Here is a 20,281-nt window from a genome sequence, read left to right on the forward strand (position 1 = left end):
GGTGTAGATAATGTTATCGTTTTTATTCTTCTTTGGGGACATGATATGAACTCTATTTTCATCCCCTCTTTGACCAATCTTAAAGTCCACTGATCCACACCGATCTCTTGCCAGAATGGGAGGAAGTTCGAGATCTGACCCCCCACAATGATAGCGTCATTGCTTTCTCTGATTTTGGGGTTGGGAAAGAAAAAGATTCCTGTCTTTCGCTCCTTTTGCATAACTCCAACGACCTGTCTTTCCCTTCCCTCTGTATTGAGGAGTATGCTTTTGCTGAGCGCGGAAGGGTCTTTTCCTAGGGTTCCTAGGTTCTGGTAAGGTCTTCTTCTTGTCTGAAGCCTTCTCCAGAAGATCATCCAAGGCTGGTCCAAACATATACTTTCCTTTGAAAGGAATAGAACACAGCCTCATCTTAGAAGTCATATCACCAGACCACGATCTTAGCCAGAGTGCACGCCTTACGGAGTTTGATAATGCAGCTGATCTCGCCGTCACTCTCACGGATTCTGCGGAAGCATCCGCTAAAAAGCCTGTTGCTTTCTGGAAGATAGGCAAAGAGGCCAGAATATCTTCTCTCGGAGTACCTGAGGACAAGTGCTCCTCTAGCTGCCCCAGCCAGCGATGCATCAATCTAGCCACGCAAGTGGATACTGAATTAATGTTCAGTAAGGACGCTGACGTTTCCCACGATTTCCTTAGTAGTCCGTCCATCTTACGTTCCAGAGGGTCTCTCAGTTGGGAGGCATCCTCGAATGGTAGCGTGGTTTTTTTGGCTACTCTGGCAATTTGAACGTCCACTTTTGGAACCTCCGACCAGCATGAAGCTGTCTCGGCATCTACAGGAAATCTGTCCTTAATTTCCGCTGGAGTAGTCAGCTTTTTTTCTGGGGATTCCCACTCTTCCAGAACTAGATCCCGGATATTTTGGTGAATAGGAAACACCTGACGCTTCTTAGAACGAAGCCCTCCGAACATCTCTTCTTGTACTGACTGGGCCGTCTTCTCTTCCTCAATTTCCATAGTCTTCCTCACAGCTGTGAGGAGTTCTTCTATGTCAGTAGAAGAGAAGTAGTATCTCTCTTGCTGGACGGTCTCAGAGTTAAAGGATAATTCACCTTCCTCTGGGGGTTTGTCCGATGTCTCCCCCTGAGAGTCCTCCTGCCCTTCTTCCTGTGGATTAAGTTTTCTTTTCTTAGCCTCAGGAGAGGCACTAGGAGATGGTGTAGGCTGGGAAAGAGTGGCCAGCGATGTTCTAATTTCATGCTGGATTAAGGTTTTAATCTCATTCATCAGAGACGGCTGTTCCTCCCTGATAATTTTTTCTGTGCATTCTTTGCACAATGATTTCTTGTATGAAGAGGACAGCTTCTTCATACAAACTGCGCATTTGCGGGTAGTTTTAGTTTTGCCTCCTGATGTGGGTTCCTTGTCCCCCTAAAAAGGAAGGGGAGAAGGAATCATAAGACTATAACCCACATCAGGGAATGGACACCCTGGGCCAGATTACTCACTGGGGCCGGGATGGTGCTACGATCTGCAGGTGCAGAGCGCGAGGAAGCAGACATCTCCATGGTCTTCACCACACAGTGGTCCTACCTGCGATGTCTTCCTGTCCAGGGCCTAAATATATAGGCGACCGGACCGCAGCACCTGTCCTCCAGGATGAGGACCTCCTCCTCCGATGTCCGGAAGTACGTGGGAGGAGAACGCCGACGTCTTCCACGCTGTTTGCCTAGCGTTCCAGCTGGAACGCACAAGGAACTTCCTATTCAGTGAAGCCGGCCGGCGTCTGACATCATATCCTGCTGCCGGCTTCAGACCGGAAGTCCCCACACACGCGCGCGGAGGAGGAGAAGGCCTGGAGAGCTCAGAGAGGCCTCCAGCCAAAGAACGCCCCAGACCTTACCCGCAGGTGCGGAATGGTGCGAGAGAAGTCCTGAGTCGGAGGAGACGGGAGCAGCGAAGGGGAATAGACGTAAGTCCGATCCCAGCTGCCAGGCCAAAAAAACTCTATTTCCCCCCGGTGACCGCTGCCGGCACAGTACGCCTGGGATGACCTCTTCATCTCTAGTAGGGACAGGAAAGAACACTGAGGGGGAGGATGAGGGAGGGGTTATTTAACCTCTTGTCATTTCCTGTCCCTATTAGGAAAGAGGTAACATCCTCCAGGTGTGCTGTCGTGGGGGGTTACTAGAGAAAAAAGAGCTGAGCAGCATTGTGGAGCCGCAGCTGGAAGCGGGCAAAGAGTCATTTCTGTGTAAGAGTGGTTGGGATCAACTTTACTGAAATTAGAAAACCTCTTTAATTTGCCGGCGCCTGTGCACTGCAGTACTTTGCTCTGCCCTCAACAGGGCAGACAAAGTACGCCTGCATCGGAGCCGCAGTGTGAAGACCAGAAGAGGACGTCATGGAATGAAGATGGGAGGCGCTGTACCGGACCTGAGACACCCATCGGAGCTGGACCGCCCCTGGGTGAGTATAATCTAACCTCTTTTTCTCCTCTTTCAGGCAACATCGGGGGCTTATCTACAGCATTACAGTATGCTGTAGATAAGCCCCTGATGACTGTGAGCTTACCTCACCATCGATTTGGGGGTGACAGGTTCCCTTTAAAATTGCTTTGGTCTTTGCTGCTTGGCTGCAGTAGTGACGTCACATTGAATTCAACAACTGGCTAAGTGGACGTAAAGCTCTGCTTGAAATATTTTTATATGTCACCAAATGTGCAGCAAGTTAATTCACAATGTAGTGCCAGTTGTCACCATTAGAGGTCATTAGGTACACATTTATCCTGTTCTGTATCCAGGAGCTTATTGCTTTAAGCCTGTGTTCTGACTAGAACTGCCCCCCTTGGTTTCCTGGGCAAACAAGCCATTTTCCCCCGGACCTTGAGTCTTACACACGTGTTCCTGGCTCTCTCTTCCTGCAGATCATTGCTCTTGATAAGAGGATTCCAGTGAGGCACAAATGTACTTACATGTGTGTGTTATGTTAGAACAGTTATGCAGCCACTGTGTAGCAGAGTGTGTAGTTTGGCATGTTGTGCTTTGTCTAATACTAGCTGAAGAGCCCGGCGTTGCCTGGGCACAGTAAATATCTGTGGTTAATTATAGCACCTCACTCCTCTCATTTTCCCCCTCACTCCTCTCATTCCCCCCTAACACTTGTCATTTCGACCTCACATCTGTCATTTTCCGATCACTCCACTATTTTCCCTCACTCATTTTGCACTCACACCTTTTCATTTTCACCTCACACCTCATTTCCCCCTCAGTATATACATGTTTGTCATCTCCCTTACATATAGTATACACCTGTATGTCATCTCCTGTATATAGTATATACCTGTATGTCATCTCCTCCTGTATATAGTATATACCTGTAAGTCATCTCCCCTGTATATAGTATATACCTGCTGTATGTCATCTTATTCTGTATATTGTATATACCTATGTGTCATCTCCTCCTTTATAGTATATACCTGAATGTCATCTCCTCCTATATATAGTATATACCAGCATGTCATCTCCCCTGTATATAGTATATGCCTGCTGTATGTTATCTCCTCCTGTATATACCCGTGTGTCATCTCCTCTTTTATATAGTATTTACCTGTATGTCATTTCCTCCTGCATATAGTAAATACCTGTGTGTCATCTCTTGTATATAGTATATACCTGTATGTCATCTCCTCCTGTATATAGTATATACCTGTATGTCATCTCCTCCTGTATATAGTAGATATCTGTGTGTCATCTGCTCCTGTATATAGTATATACCTGTGTGTCATCTCCCCTGTATATAGTATATATCTGTGTGTCATCTCCTCCTGTATATAGTATATATCTGTGTGTCATCTCCTCCTGTATTAGACCTCGTTCACACGTTATTTGGTCAGAATTTTTACCTCAGTATTTGTAAGCTAAATTGGCAGCGTGAAATCCCCAGCCAACAGAAAGCCCTCCCCCCTAGCAGTATATATTAGCTCACACATACACATAATAGGCACGTCATGTGACTGACAGCTGCTTTATTTCCTATACATTTGTTGCTCTTGTAGTTTGTCTGCTTATTAACCAGATTTTTATTTTTGAAGGATAATACCAGACTTCTTTGTGTTTTAGGGAGAGTTTCATGTGTCAAGTTGTGTGTGTTGAGTTGCGTGTGGCGACATGCATGTAGCGACTTGTGAGATGAGTTTTGTGTGGTGACATGCGTGTAGCAACTTTTTGTGTGTTGAGTTGCATGTGACAGGTTAGTATAGCAAGTTGTGCGCAGAAAGTTTTGCGCATGGCAAATTTTGCGCGTGGCGAGTTTTATGTGTGGTGCGTTTTGAGTATGTGCAAGTTTTGTGTGAGGCAACTTTTGCATGTGTTGCAACTTTTGTGCATGTGGCAAGTTTTCCGCGTGTGCAAGTTTTGCGTGTGGCGAGTTTTCCATGAGGTGAGTTTTGCACATGTGGCGAGTTTTGCGTTCAGCTTAGTTTTGCATGTGGCGAGCTTTGCATATGGCGAGTTTTGAGCGGTGACTTTTGTGTTTCGACTTTTATGTGGCGAGGTTGGTGTATGTGTGGTGAAATGTCTGCTGAGAGTGGTATACGTGTTCAAGCACGTGGTAGTGTGTGGCGCATTTTGTGTGTGTGTTCATATACCCGTGTGTGGTGAGTATCCCATGTCGGGGCCCCACCTTAGCAACTGTATGGTATATACTCTTTGGCGCCATCGCTCTCACTCTTTAATTCCCCCTTGCTCACATCTGGTAGCTGTCAATTTGCCTCCAACACTTTTCCTTTCACTTTTTACCCATTATGTGTCATGCCGTTGCTGCCGCCGCCTCTCCCCACTGCAGCTCGCCGGGTGCGCGCGCGTCGCATTCAGCTCTGCGCGTGCGCACATCTGATTCCTCTGTTGGCGCTCTTTCCTGTCCTCTCCGTCATCCTGGAGGACTGTAACCCGGAAGTAGCTCCCATGCTGCTATGTAAACTGCTTCCTGCTGCTTCTCTGTGCCTGATGTTCATTTGTGTTTACAAGTGCTTCTGGCCACCTGTGGTCGCTGTGCGTTCCTAGCTCTCCGACTTTGGGTCTTCTCCGCCCTCTGCAGTGCCTGCCTGTTTCCTGTGTTCCTGCCTTGTTCCTTCAGTTCCTTTTCCTCTGCGGTACCTGCCCGGCTCCTATATCTTTTCCTTGCTCCCGTCAGCCTCGGTGTCTCCATATTGTCCTGCCAGCCTCTGTGCCTCCGGAGCGTTCCCATCTTCTCCCTTGTTTCAGTAGTTCCTTTCTGTTCCCTCTTTCCCTTTGTGCCTGCTGTGTTCCCATCTGTTCTCAGTCGACCCTCCAGCTTCCGTGGCGATAGTCCCTCACGGGCCTGCCCCTAACTCTCCCTGTATAGGGGGCGGTCCACCTGGTCAGCTCGTCCGAGAGGGGTTCGTCATCACGGTCCAGTGGGTCCACTCTCCGTTTTTCACTGTTTGAATCTACATGCTCTAATAGGACTGCACTCGGGTGACATCCGAGTGCAGCCAGATTCTTACAGCGTCACATTATGTAGATAGGGGCAAAATTGTTTGGTGAATTGGTAAGCGCGGGGTTAAAATTTTGCCTCACAACATAGCCTATGACGCTCTCTGGGTCCAGACTTGTGACTGCGCAAAATTTTGTGGCTGTAGCTGCGACGGTGCAGATGCCAATCCTGGACATACACGCGCACACACACATTCAGCTTTATACAGTGGTGTTCAAAAGTCCTGCATAGGATAAATTGATTGATTTTTCAAGTTTTAAACGTTTTCTGTCGAATATTTTCAATGCTAATATGACATATTATATATCGTTTTGTTCAGAATACAATTTTGCATTCTTTCCCTGTAATATTTTTAGCTTTTGAAGTAGTTTTGCCTGAAATTATTGCAACAATATGGGAATTGAAAGCAGAACTAAACATTGTACAGCTTCAGATCCAAAATTAGCCAATCACAGATGAGGTTCTTGTGACCAATCATAACCGGGATATGGCAGCCGATCACACTGCATTACATTGCATCACATCTGCTGCTTTGTTTGTTTGTTTGTTTTATCTGTTGGTCGATCTAGTGAATCATACTGTAGAGTTTTATGATGGGAGCCTTCAGATTTTTGTCAGCGGAGGATCGTGTGCGAGTTGTGGTGCTACATGAAGAGGGTTATACTGGCCCCCAGATCGCAAGGAAGGTCGGCTGTAATCAGAGTACAGTCGTAAGAATTTTGCAGAAACATAAGCAGCTTGGAATCACCCAGGACAGGCCCAGATCTAGTCGGCCCAGAAAGTCAACTAAAAGGGAGGATAGAGTACTGATAAGAACATCCCTTGCCAATCGAAAGCTCACCTCTCCTCAGCTTCTGTGAGAATGGCAAGAAAAGTGCAATATTGAGGTAGCAACATCAACTGTTAGGAAGAGATGTTTGGAAGCAGGATTGAGAGGGTGCAAGGCCCGAAAGAAGCCATTGATGACAGCCATACAAAGACAAAGGCGAAAACTGTGGGCATTGAAATATTTAAAATGGAGGAAGGAGGAGTGGGAAAAAGTGCTATTTAGTGATGAAAGCACTTTTTGCATTTTAGGAAATGATGGCAAGTCTTATGTGAGAAGGTTCCCACATGAAGAGTACAAGCCAGAGTGTTTGAGCTCCTCTGTGAAACATCCTATGAAAGTAATGGTCTGGGGCTGTATGGCAGCCAATGGTGTTGGAAGGCTTCATATTTTGGAGGGTATGGTTAATGCAAAAAAATACATAGACATCCTTAATAAGAAAATGCTGCCCTCTGCTCAACACTCTGAATTAAATAAAAAATAATAAATCTTAAAAAGTAAAATTTAAGTCTGTGTGAACTTGCATTGGAAGTTAGTGAACTTAGAAACCTGTTCACCATTCTACACACTGTACTAGTGTAGGTATGGTTATGCTGTAAAAAAAATTATCAAAAATGCACATACCATAACAATTTATACACTTGGGACATTCAAAAATGAGTATGGCATACAATGAGGGATTACAAAAACATATCTGTTCCACCAGTTTCACTGTAGAGATGCAGAAGTATGAAACATATAGTTTTCTTCACGCCTATGCAGGACTTTTGAACACCACTGTACATTAGATTGTTGTTTCTCTGTATGCAGATAGATGTTTGCCTGTATAAAGTAGTACAATGCTAGCAGCCTGATTCTGCCCTAAGGGTACCGTCACACAGTGGCACTTTGATTGCTAGGACGGCACGATCCGTGATGTTCCAGCGATATCCTTACGATCTCGCTGTGTCTGACACGCTACTGCGATCAGGGACCCCGCTGAGAATCGTACGTCGTAGCAGATCGTTTGAAACTTTATTTCGTCGCTGGATCTCCCGCTGACATCGCTGAATCGGCCTGTGTGACGCCGATCCAGCGATGTCTTCACTGGTAACCAGGGTAAACATCGGGTTACTAAGCGAAGGGCCGCGCTTAGTAACCAGATATTTACCCTGGTTACCAGTGTAAATGTAAAAAAAAACAAAACACTACATACTTACATTTCAGGTGTCTGGTTATGTCCCTCGCCGTCAGCTTCCAGCACTGACTGGTGAGCGCCGGTCAGCCGTAAAGTACAGCGGTGACGTCACCGCTGTGCTTTCCGACTGTCCGGCGCTCACTGTCAGTGCAGAGAAGCACAGCGCCGAGGGACGCGACAGAAATGTAAGTATGTAGTGTTTGTTTTTTTTTACGTTTACGCTGGTAACCAGGGTAAATATCGGGTTACTAAGCGCGGCCCTGCGCTTAGTAACCCGATGTTTACCCTGGTTACCAGGGGACTTCGGGATCGTTGGTCGCTGGAGAGCTGTCTGTGTGACAGCTCTCCAGCGACCACACAGCGACGCTGCAGCGATCAATATCGTTGTCGTATCGCTGCAGTGTCGTTTTAGTGTGACGGTACCCTAAGATAGCCATGATAACTGTGTATCTGCCTTATCCTGTGTTCAGTGTTAGCTCTCTAATCTCTCTGTTATTCATGTTATTGCATCTTGTAACATGCTGTAATATGCCAAGTACTGATGCACTGTTATTTCCTTTGTAGTTTTTACCTGATCATCCATTATATCGAATATCTCACAATATCATCTACTATTGTTGTTCATCGTTCACCATCTCAAATATAGACTTAAGAACCTATACAGTCTGTTTACTGAGGCAATGGATGGAGGTTTAGCCGTATGCTAGAATCCACACAGCATCATATGTGGAGGAAGGCAGAAAAACCGCTTTAAGTATCGAAGAAAATGTGCCTAAAAAATCAAAGCAACATCTGCAGTACATCTATTACATCAAAATTTGACTATAAAATGAATTACAAGTGTACCGCTTTGTTCATACCACGTGGTGCCTTTGTTTTTACAGTATGATGGAAAAATAAATTGATTTTTAAAGTATGATAAACATATGTCTGAAGTGCAGCCATTTCTCATACTCCTCAGAAACTATACGAAAATTATTCCAGTATATGTTTCTACATATTTTTGGGCTTGAAAAACAAACAATGCAAGAAGCGGGTGTGAAAACAACCTGACATTGTTAGCAGACCATGTAATGAGAAATGCTGGAAACCAATAATGGTTTTGATAAGGGGCCCTGTGGACCTGCACTGGTGCTGGCTCTGTTCAGCAAGGTTGGTGCCTGAGAACAGACCCATCCCGCATCGCCTTACCTAACACAATAGGGAAGAGCTTGGCGTTATTGCTTCACAAGTTAGGAATAGGAGGCTTGCAGAAAATATTGTGTCATGCACACAAACAGCCAGGCAAATGGAAAAATTAACTCACAAGTTGCGACAGGTTACAGCAAGACTCAATCACTTTAGAATTTCTCAATTGCCAATCTAAACACTGCAAGTGAACAGAATTACCGCTTTCAATTTATTCCGAAACCTATTCATACATACAGTGAGGAAAATTAGTATTTGATACACTGCTGATTTTGCAAGTTTCCCACTTACAAAGAATGGAGAGGTCTGTACTTTTTACTGTAGGTAACACTTCAACTGTGAGAGACAGAATCTAAAAATAAAAAACAGTATCACATTGTATGATGTTTACATAATTAAACTGCATTTTGTGGCATGAAATAAGTATTTTCTTTAATAAGCCTCCTACTTTGCACTCATTACCTGAATTAAAGGTTTTGAACTTGTTATCTGTATTAGAAACTCCTGTCCACACACTCAATCACACTACAACCTCTCCACCATGGCCAAGACCAAAGAGCGGTCTAAGGACACCAGCGACAAAATTGTAGATCTGCACAAGGTTGGGATGGGCTACAGGACAATAGGCAAGCAGCTTGGTGAGAAGGCAACAACTGTTCGAACAATTATTAGAAAATGGAAGAAACACAAGATGACTGTCAATCTTCCTTGGTTTGGAACTCCATACAAGATCTGACCTGAAGAGAGCTGGCACCACAGTCTCAAACATTATCATTAGTAACACTAACTGTCATGGATCAAAATCTCGCAAGGTCCCCCTACTTATCCTAGCACATGTCCAGGCCAATTTGAAATTCGCCAACGAACATCTGGATGACCTACAGGAGGCATGCGGGAAGATCATGGGGTCAGATGGAACAAAAACAGAACTTTTTGTTATCACCTCTACTTGCCATGTTTGGAGGAAGAAGAAAATAAGTACAACCCAAAGAACACCATTCCAACCATGAATCATAGTGGGGGGACAACAGACTTTGGGGGTGCTTTTCTGAAAAAGGGGTCAAGACAACTGCACCATATTGAAGGAAGGATGGATGGGGTCATGGCGCGATTTTGGCCAACAATTTTTTGCATTCCCGTGCGATCGGCAGGGCGCGTCAAAATACCACATGCGGACGCATCCGCATACAACGCATGTCCCTGCGTACCCAATGTTAAAGATAGGTACGCAGGACGCAAGCGGAAGTAGGCAGAGCATAGGCAGAGCTTAACGGAGGATGAGCGCAGCCACACACAGACTAGCCAAACGCAAGTGTGAAACCAGCCTAAGATCATTGAAGATGGGTCGTGGCTGGGTATTTCAGTATGAAAATGACCTGAAACACACAGCTACAGCAACTAAGGAGTGGCACCGTAAGGCATTTCAAGGTCCTGGAGTGTCCTAGCCAGACTCCAGACCTGAACCCAATAGAAAATCTTTGGAGGGATCCGAAACTCAATATTGCCCAGCGACTGCCCGAAACCTGTAAAATCAAAAAAAGATCTGTATGGAGAAGTGGGCCAAAATCCATGCCACATTGTGTACAAAGTTGGTCAAGAACTATCGTATCAAAAACTTACTTCATGCAATAAAATGCAAATTAATTATGTAAGAATCATACATTGTGATTTTCTGGATTTTTTTTTTGATTCTGTCTCTCACAGTTGGAGTGTACCTACGATACAAATTACAGAACTCTCCACATTCTTTGTAGGTGGGAAAGAGTTGGAAAATTGGCAGTGTATTAAATACTTATTTTCCCCACTCTACAGGAACCACATGTCAATGTAAATCTTCTTTGACACTTGTGTAAATTGCTCAGTGCACTACATCTGGGTTAATTTTTCTCTTGGCATAAAATGTAATAAGTACCGTATAATGGAAAAGTTTGGACAATTTGTTGTTTTGGACCTACTCCAAGTTTTGTTTGACAAATACTGATGAAACCCTAAGGGCTCATTCAGGTGTCTGTTTTTCACAGACACATCTTCCCTTTAATTTTTTGCCAAGAATAGAAGTCTTACCCATTATAGTCTATGGTGCATTACTAGTGATGAGCGAATATATTCGTTACTCGAGATTTCCCGAGCACACTCGGGTATTTTTTATTGTTCAGAAATTTAGTTTTTATTGCCGCAGCTGAATGATTTACATCTGTTAGCCAGCATAAGTACATGTGGGGGTTGCCTGGTTGCTAGGGAACCCCCACATGTACTGATGCGTAAATCATTCAGCTGCGGCAATAAAAACTAAATTTCCGAGCACTAAAAAATACTCGGAGGACACCAGAGCGTGCTCGGGAAATCTCGAGTAACGATTATATATTCGCTCATCACTATGCATTACTGATATCTTCTTTTTTTTTTTTGCGGACTCTGTGCTCGCAAAAAATCATGGTGACATTTTTATTATTGATTGGTCAGTCATGGAACAAAATTACCCAAACAAGTCTACAGATCCGTGAAAAGTTACGGGTAGCATCTGAGTGCTTCCCATGACTGACACTGTAAAAGAGAACAGGAGCTTGGCAATTTTATTTTTTTTGTCAGTGAAAGATCATTGATGAAACACAGGGTAAAAGCTGACACACGGACCAAACAATGATGAAAATTCGATTAAAAACACTGATGTACAACAGTCTAAATGAGGCCTAACAGTGATCCACAAGATCCCAAGATCTGTATGATAATTGAGTGCTCACTATAATAAGCACACCATTATATCAGCCCTTTATTTAGGCCAATTGTCTTCTACATGGGGACAGAAAGACACTATTGAAATGGCAGCCTGGTCTAACTACATCTCTTACTGTTATTTCAATTTACTTTATTATCTAGCAAGCTTTTAAGACAATGTGTGGCAGTCAATTCTGTGTGAGTGAAAGCAGGTAGGTGATTATTATGATGGCATAACTCACACTGGTTACCATGCCACAATAGGCAGACAGAGAAATCCATTACCCATGTGTTTCAAGGATTATGTAAAAATAAATAGAAAATAAGTTATAATTTACTGTAAATTCTCCTTGAGTAATTATAACGTGCTGGTAAATGCACTGGAAATAATTAAATACAACATGCAAATAAATAGAAATAGCTATTGTGGTATATAATACTGCACATAAATATGTCGTGTTTCACATATTCAGAACTGAGAAAATAACACTGCAAGAAGATCACGAATATCAAGTACTCTCCATCTACACCTACCTCATCTTTACCAAAGTAATCTAACCAATTCCTCACCTGCCGCAGGTGGATGTTGACCACTAACTGTTGGCAAATCCAGAGAACTATCAGACAAAACATGCTTCAACTCCCCGCCCATATCTGACAGCTTCATGTCAAACTGAATGGAGAGTGCATCTTCGGAGTCATCTTTTCCAAAGCTGCTCCCACCAATAGAAGGAAGATCCAGAGACTTAATAGACACGGAGTCCTCTTTGGCTAGTTTAAGAGCAACAAACTTATCCACAAAGGTCTTTTCTGTATTGTCTGCAGTATTGAATTTGTCATACTGGAAAGTAAAGTCATTATTTTTTTGAGTATTTGTTGAATCTTTTGTTTCATCGAATGTCATTGAACTTTCCAAAGAAAGCTGATCAAATAATTCGTATTTATTGAATATATTTGAAGGAGTGGGTTGAACGGTTTGAGGAACAGCAGTAGATATTATTGGGTCAGCGGTGCTGGCTTCCAGTTTAAAGATGTTATGTTGGTCATCATGCTTTTGCTCAACAGAGCTGGCATCACTGGTCGTAAAATCGGCAAAGTTATTCTGACCTGTAACTGACGTAGTGCTGGTGGATGGCCCAAAGGGCATAAAGTCCCCAAAGTCATCAAGCAGTGAGGAACTTTTAGAAGGTGCAGAGGCAAATGATGAAGATGGAAACAATGGTGATGGAGATGATAATGAAAGTGGAGCTACAGGCAATGGTACAGGCTTGGATAAATAAAATGTCTTGGAGAAGCTATTATTGGTTACCGCAGAAGAGAACGAATCAAGATCAGAGGATGGTGTTATTTGCGAATTCTGTTGAGGACCAGTGGGGAATGCAAGTGACGACTGGGTTTCTCTTAATGGAGTGACTAGTGGCGATATGCTGTCTGCAGTCTTAAAATCTGTGAAACCATCATCAGCTCCAGGTTTGAAGTCTGTAAAGCCATCTCCTACAAAATGTTAACAAAAATAAGTTAGAATATTGGTCATGGTAAATAAGTAATACTTTGAGTATAATTATTTTGCTATTTGCAGTGGTAGGCAAGCAGATGAAAAATTACTCATCCTGCGGATGATATTTGCCATGTGGTGCATATATTAAAATCAACATGTAATACCGATCAATCTGCAGCAAAATCTGAAATTGTTTTTTCAAGTGAATGTTTCCAGCTTTAAGGAAAATCTTCATGAATATTTCAATGTTTTGAAGCAACACATTTTAGGCGTATTGACTTAGTAGAAAGAATTAAGGTTGAAACTCTTTCTTCCATTCTTGCCTTCAGTTCGAAAAACTGCATGTGTAAATCCATGCAAATGATTTCTTGCCTCAGAATTACCTGTAAAGTTACTGGTGGCTCCCGTATTGCTTTTCACGCTGAGGGTTTTAAATACTGCATATTTATCAGTTATAGTAGAAGTGTTTGCTGCTGTTCCAGACACAGGAATAAGTAGAGTGGGAGCACTTGGAAGAAAAAAAAAGAAAATTAATTAAAGCTATTCATACTACATCCTAATCTACATTAAATCGCTTGCCACAGTTAAAGGGAACCTGTCACCCCCCCAGGCGTTAGAAACTGAAAAAGAGTCACCTTGTGCAGCAGTAATGCTGCATTCTGACAAGGTGGCTCTTTTAGTTATTGGTGCTGAAAATGCAGAAATAATGCGTTTTGTAATTTCTCCAAAATACCTGTCTTCAATCCTGGAGGCAGGCATTTCCCTCCTGCTGCAGACGCCACACAGCCGTCACTCAACTGTCTTCTCGGCGCCGGGCACCGCCTCCTCAGCTCCGTTTTCAAATCATCCGGCGCTTGCGCTCTTTTGTCCTGCCTGAGGCAGGCGCAGTGAGCGCTGCCTGTCTGACCTCATATGCAGTTTCGCAGACTGCGCCTGTGCGGCCGCCCTGCTTGTGAATCCCAGCCCCACAATGTGAATAAATCATAAGACACTGAGGGGCTGGGATTCACAGGCAGGGCAGCTGCACAGGCGCAGTCTGCGAAACTGCATATTAGGTCAGACGGGCAGCGCTCACTGCACCTGCCCCAGGCAGGACAAAAGAGCGCAGGTGCCAGATGATTTGAAAACAGAATGAATTTTCACTGCTCTGCACGCCCATAGTCCAAAGCATAGGGAGCAGACCTCGGCATGTGAGTGCGCATGGGGGGACGTCATGTGCTGCTTACAAGCTAAAATCAGCTGATGGTATCAGAACAGGACACAGCACTGCAAGGTATAGCAAAGAAGATGAGTAATATTGTTTTTTTTTTTTTGCTTCAATTTTTCTTCCTTCTTCCTCCACTAAAACCTAGGTTGTCTTGTGCATCTTACAGTCCGAAAAATAGGCTAATTCTGATTTTTTTTTGGAATTTTTTATGGCGTAAATACGATGGTAAAAATTACCTCGCAATATGATTCTGCTCATCAGTACTATGAGACAGCAAACGTGTCCAGATTTTTTTTTTTTAACCACTAAAATAAATTTAAAAAAAACTGTAGTTTGGACAAAAAATTGGGGGTTGTGTTGTCATTTTCCGCGATCAGTAACGTCGTTTTCATTTTTTTGTTAGCTGTAGATGTGCAAAGACTTATTTTTGCGGGGCGAGAATTTTTTTATTGATGCCAATTTTATGATAGATATAACATTTTGATTGCTTGTTATAGCATTGTGGTCTAGCAGCGATCAAAAAAAACGTAATTTTGGCATTCCTGAATTTTTATATTTTGATAGATTGTACTCTTGTGAACACGGATACCACAATGTGTGTGGTTTTTTTTGTATATTTTTTTGGGCGGAAAAGAATGAAAGGAAATTTGAATGTTTATGTTTTTCATATTTTCTAAAAAAAAAAAATGCTTCTTTACAATTTTTACTGTTCTCCTTAGGGGACTTTATCCCCTTCATTACCTTGGGATTTTTCGTTTTTCAGTGTTCGTTTTTCACTCCCCTCCTTCCCAGAGCCATACCTTTTTTATTTTTCCGTCAATTTGGCCATGTGAGGGCTTATTAATTGCGGGACGAGTTGTACTTTTGAACGACATCATTGGTTTTAGCATGTCTTGTACTAGAAAATGGGAAAAATATTCCAAGTGCGGTGAAATTGCAAAAAAAGTGCAATCCCACACTTGTTTTTTGTTTGGCTTTTTTGCTAGGTTCACTAAATGCTAAAACTGAACCTGCCATTATGATTCTCCAGGTCAGTACGAGTTCATAGACACCTAACATGACTAGGTTATTTTTTATCTAAGTGGTGAAAAAAAATTCCAAACTTTGCTAAAAGAAAAAAAAAAATTGTGCCATTTTCCGATACTCGTGGCGTCTCCATTTTTCGTGATCTGGGGTTGGGTGAGGGCTTATTTTTTGCGTGCTGAGATGACGTTTTTAATGATAGTATTTTGGTGCAGATACGTTCTTTTGATCGCCCGTTATTGCATTTTAATGCAATGTCGCGGCGACCAAAAAAACATAATTCTGGCGTTTTGAATTTTTTTCTCGCTACGCTGTTTAGTGATCAGGTTAATGCATTTTTTTAATTGATAGATCGGGCGATTCTGAGCGCGGCGATACCAAATATGTGTAGGTTTGATATTTTTTTTATTGATTTATTTTGATTGGGGCGAAAGGGGGTGATTTAAACTTTTATATTTTTTTAATTTTTTTCACATTTTTTTAATTTTTTTTTTTTTTTTTACTTTTGCCATGCTTCAATAGCCTCCATGGGAGGCTAGAAGCAGGCACAGCACGATCGGCTCTGCTACATAGCAGCTATCTGCTGTTCGCTGCTATGTAGCAGAAAATCAGGTGTGCTGTGAGCGCCGACCACAGGCGATCAGTAACCATAGAGGTCTCAAGGACCTCTATGGTTACAAGGTACAAGCATGGCCGACCTCCGATCATGTGACGGGGGTCGGCGATGACGTAATTTCCGGCCACCCGGCCGGATGCGGTAATTAAATGCCGCTGTCTGCGTTTGACAGCGGCATTTAACTAGTTAATAGGCGCGGGCAGATCGCGATTCTGCTCGCGTCTATTACTGTTTTGAGCAGCTGACATGTCCCGGCTTTGATGCGGGCTCACCGCCGGAGCCCGCATCAAAGCAGCGGATCTGACCTCGGACGTACTATCCCGTCCGAGGTCAGAAAGGGTTTAAACAGCGATCATCTGATATCCACAGCATTTCCATATATAGTAAAAAAAAAATAAATCACAATATCCTTTGAATCTTGGCCACAGGCAGGCTTTCAAAGGAGCTCGTTGTCACGTCACGGGCGCGTAGACTGATTCCTCCCCCCCTCCCCCCATGTTAAATGTAGCCGTCAGAGTTTGACAGAGGCATTTAAAAAGGTAGAAATCGCAGGAGGACCTCTGCCCCACCTGTGATTGTTAGAGCCAGGTCCTGGATGTAACACACAGCCATCGCCTGCCAACTATGCAGCAAGTCCGTGAACCCACTCCATACACCAGCTTCTGACTTACACTGTATATGTACAGTGGATATTGAAGGGGTTAAATGTGAAAAAATGATACCTATACTTAGCCATGTTAAATATATACAACACATGGGTGGCACATGGACACCATTCATGTGTTGAATGTGTTCTACATGGACTCAGAGACACCAGACGAAAACGGACATGTTTGCACAGACACAAGGCCCGGGGAAAAAAAAAACACATACATGTGAATAGCACCATAGATTATAATGGTTACGTGTTCTATCAATGACTAAAACGAATACAACAAATACATGCAATATGGAGGTCTGAATGTGGCCTAAATAGGTTATTAAATCAACCTAATTGGTCTGCATACAACTCCTGGCAAAAATTTTGTAATCACCGGCCTTTGCATTTGTTTAGAGGCCTAGGCAGGTAAGAAGCTCTGCCTCGTTTTGCTGTATTTTTTTAATCACCGGCCTTGGAGGATGTTCATTCAGTTGTTTAATTTTGTAGAAAAATAGGGATTTTTGTGTACTCACCGTAAAATCCTTTTCTCCGAGCCATTCATTGGGGGACACAGACCGTGGGTGTATGCTGCTGCCAATTGGAGGCTGACACTAGGTGATACAAAAAAAGTTAGCTCCTCCCCTGCAGCATATACCTTCCTGCTGGCTCTCAGCTAACCAGTTCGGTGCAAAAGCAGTAGGAGATCAATAACAACATAAAGTATAGCATTATATATGAGAGTATAGCATGTCAAACTATAAAACAAGCAGAAGCTAATAACAGGGTGGGAGCGGTGTCCCCCAATGAATGGCTGGGAGAAAAGGATTTTACGGTGAGTACACAAAAATCCCTATTTCTCCTTCGCCTCATTGTAGGACACAGACCATGGGATGTCCCAAAGCAGTCCCTGGGTGGGTACAACATCAGATCAGGCCTTTGTGTAACTGCTACTTACAAGAGAGCCACCGTGGCCTGCAGAGTTGGCCTGCCCAGACTCACATCTGCGGAAGTCTGGGAATTATAGTGCTTCAAGACTGTATGCGGACTGGACGAACCTGCAAGCTTGCAGGCGTGCTTTACCGACGCCTGGTGCCAAGAGCCCAAGAAACCTCGATCGACAGAGTGGAGTGGAGTTAGGCTGACGTCTAACCCGGAAGGACTCATGGATGGTGTAACGAATCCACCAGGCTAACATGGCCGATTAAATGGCTAAACCCTTCCTGTAACCATCAGGAAGCCTTCCTCTGACCGTCAGGAAGCCCAGATAAGATGTCCAACCTTCGAATGGACGCCGGGCACGATACGCACCTACTCAGAGCACTCACTTCTTCCAGAATATGGAGAACCCATCCCTCCCATTTTATGGACTGGTGCCGAAAGAGATGAGGGAAGAACGAGGCCCTCGTATCATTGGGAATACAATACCACCATGGTAACAAGGGATGGGGATGGCCTGAGGACAACCTTGCCTTGATGGTAATAAAGAAAAAAGTCTGAAAGAACAGAGCGTCTAGCTCCAAAGACTTGTCAGGATGACAAGATCGCAGAGAAAAAAGGGGCAACCTTCTCTGATAGTAAAGTCTGTCCGGATCAAAAAAAGGAGTCTACTGTAAGACTCCCAGGACCATATTTTATTTTTTTTTCCTTTTATCGGGCATGCGCAGTTTGTGCTGCCCTTCGAACTTACAGCGCAGGCGCCAGGGAGGTTCCTGAAGGAAATGGAGGCGGTGCCCGGAGGCCCTGAGTGATGGCTGGGAGGAGTTTGAGTCAGGGGGGGAAGACATGCCCCCCTGACAAAATAGAGGTATGAGGGACAAATTATAAAAAAAACCATTATTTCAGCGTTGGCAGTGACACCAACTAAAAGCCACCTTGAGCAGCATTACTGCAGCTCAAGGTGGCTCCTTCAGTTAAAAACGCCTGGGGGGGGGGAGGGGTGACAGGTTTCCTTTAAGGTCCCAAAGATCTAGTGGTATGTGAAAGGGACGGACCACATGTGAAAACTCCCTGCGAGAAAGTCCCCACTTGCAGTTTCGTTGCAATAAGTCGGAAAAAGTACTAGCTCCGCACACAGAAAAAACTAACGTGGTCCGCGCGGATCTCCCAGGACCACTGGGGGCCCTATTGCTTCCAAACGACTCTCGGAAGTAGGGGAAGGGGGGTTATGGAAACTGGTACCACGGAAGAACCAAAGCATTCACTGCAATGGCTGTTGGATCTTGAGGCCAAACCATGAACACGAGTACATTGGCGTTCAGTCTGGACGCCATCTGATCTACATCTGGAGTGCCCCAGTGAAGACAGATCTGATGGAAGACTTCCAGGAGAAGTTCCCACTCACTTGAGGCGGGACCCTGATGGCTGAGGAAGTCTACCGCCCAGAGATCTACTCCTGGGATGTGTACTGCCGAGATCACCGAATGATAGATCTCAGCTCATCTGAGAATGTGAGGTACCTCATCCATGCTGCCTGACAGAGGGTATTTGCTACATGATTGACGTATGGCACAACCGTGGCATTATCCAATTGAATTCAGATGGGGTGACCTGCCAGAAGGCAAAGGACCTGCTGTAGGACTAGCCGTATTGTTCAGATTCCCCAGAACAAAGATCAGGAGAAGAAAGCTGGCATCGGTAGTCCCTAATAATCATTGAACCGGAAGGAACTCCCCTGGATGAGGAAGCTCAGAAACTATCCTCTGAAAGCCTGTTTGACCTACAGAAAACGAACGGAGCGAAGGAAACAGCTTCAATTGCTGTCACCTTTTTTCCTCATGACCCTCCCAGGAAATCGAATGGAATGAGTGATCAAGTAAGTGAGTTCTGAGTTGAAGGGCCACGGCCTTGTCTCAAGGAAGAAATACCAACCCTCTGGAAGTGTCCAGGATCATCCTCAAAAAGGATATCTGCTGGGCTGGAAAAGAGGAAAAACCTGTCTAGATGAAGCTGCCAGCCCAGGAGAGAGAGGGTATAGCAATTGGTATAGACGACTCTGCGTAGTCCTGGAAGAACGGCTAGAAAGTCGATCGGATAGGGCAGGACGACCACGCCTCTAGGGTGCAAGAGGAACATGACAGCCGCCATGACCCTTGCGAACACTCAGGGTGCGGTAGCAAGGCCGAAAGACAAGGTCGTGAGTTGAAAATGTTGTTTGCGAATGGAAAAGTGAAGGAATTTTTGAAGAGGGGAAAATAGGAAAGTGAAGGTCAGCATCCCGAATGTTGGTGGATGCCATAAAATCCACCCTTTTTCCGTTGACATAATGGATGAGTGGAGGAACTCCATCCAAAGAAGGAGGACCATGTCCAGCTTGGTAAAAAAGTTTGAGGTCCAGGATCAGTCTTATTTTTTCGGTCCCCCTTTTTGGAACCAAGATCCCTTAGATCTAGACCGTCCTGGACAATTCTTCCACTGCTGGTTGGGTCTATAGGAAACATGAAATCCTAGGGAATGATGTCAGAGGCTTTTTGAATGCAGAGTACGCTTCCATACTCTGAGCTATAATGCCCTTCTGGGTGTAATGGCATTTGTTGCTGACAGCGCCGCACAACTAGCTGCATCCGACAGGCGTGAACCAGCTAGTCTCTCGCTCAAGAAATTTTGATTGACCAGCTGTACTGTCTTCAGGAAAAGGTTACTGATGTGAATCAAAGTAGTAAAGGTCTCTGTCAGTCACGACAAAAATAGGAAGACAGGAGATTAGGAATCTGGGCCCCTGAATTGCCCCTCAGGCTAGGGGAAGACCTGTCTTTCCTTAACTTGGGGGTACCCTTGAAGGTAGAGAGGCCCAAGTCATCGACCTGTCCCTGTCTCCTGTTAAACCCTGTACTAAACCCCCAACCCCCACCCCAGGGGGTGAACAGTGTAAACA

General features: G+C 44.2%; 1 protein-coding gene across 2 annotated transcripts in view; it reads right to left on the minus strand.

Annotated features, from left to right (window-relative positions):
• SYNRG (synergin gamma) overlaps positions 1–20,281 on the minus strand; it is a 474,426-nt gene that overhangs the window by 221,180 nt on the left and 232,965 nt on the right. For both annotated transcript variants that reach the window (XM_069756583.1, XM_069756584.1), the window contains 2 exons: positions 13,308–13,432; positions 11,997–12,920 (listed from right to left, as the gene is read on the minus strand). In XM_069756583.1, the coding sequence (XP_069612684.1) occupies positions 11,997–12,920; positions 13,308–13,432 (1,049 nt within the window). The remainder of the gene's footprint in view (positions 1–11,996; positions 12,921–13,307; positions 13,433–20,281) is intronic.

The sequence above is a fragment of the Ranitomeya imitator genome, chromosome 3, assembly GCF_032444005.1.
Source record: "Ranitomeya imitator isolate aRanImi1 chromosome 3, aRanImi1.pri, whole genome shotgun sequence".
Taxonomy (NCBI): Eukaryota; Metazoa; Chordata; class Amphibia; order Anura; family Dendrobatidae; genus Ranitomeya; species Ranitomeya imitator.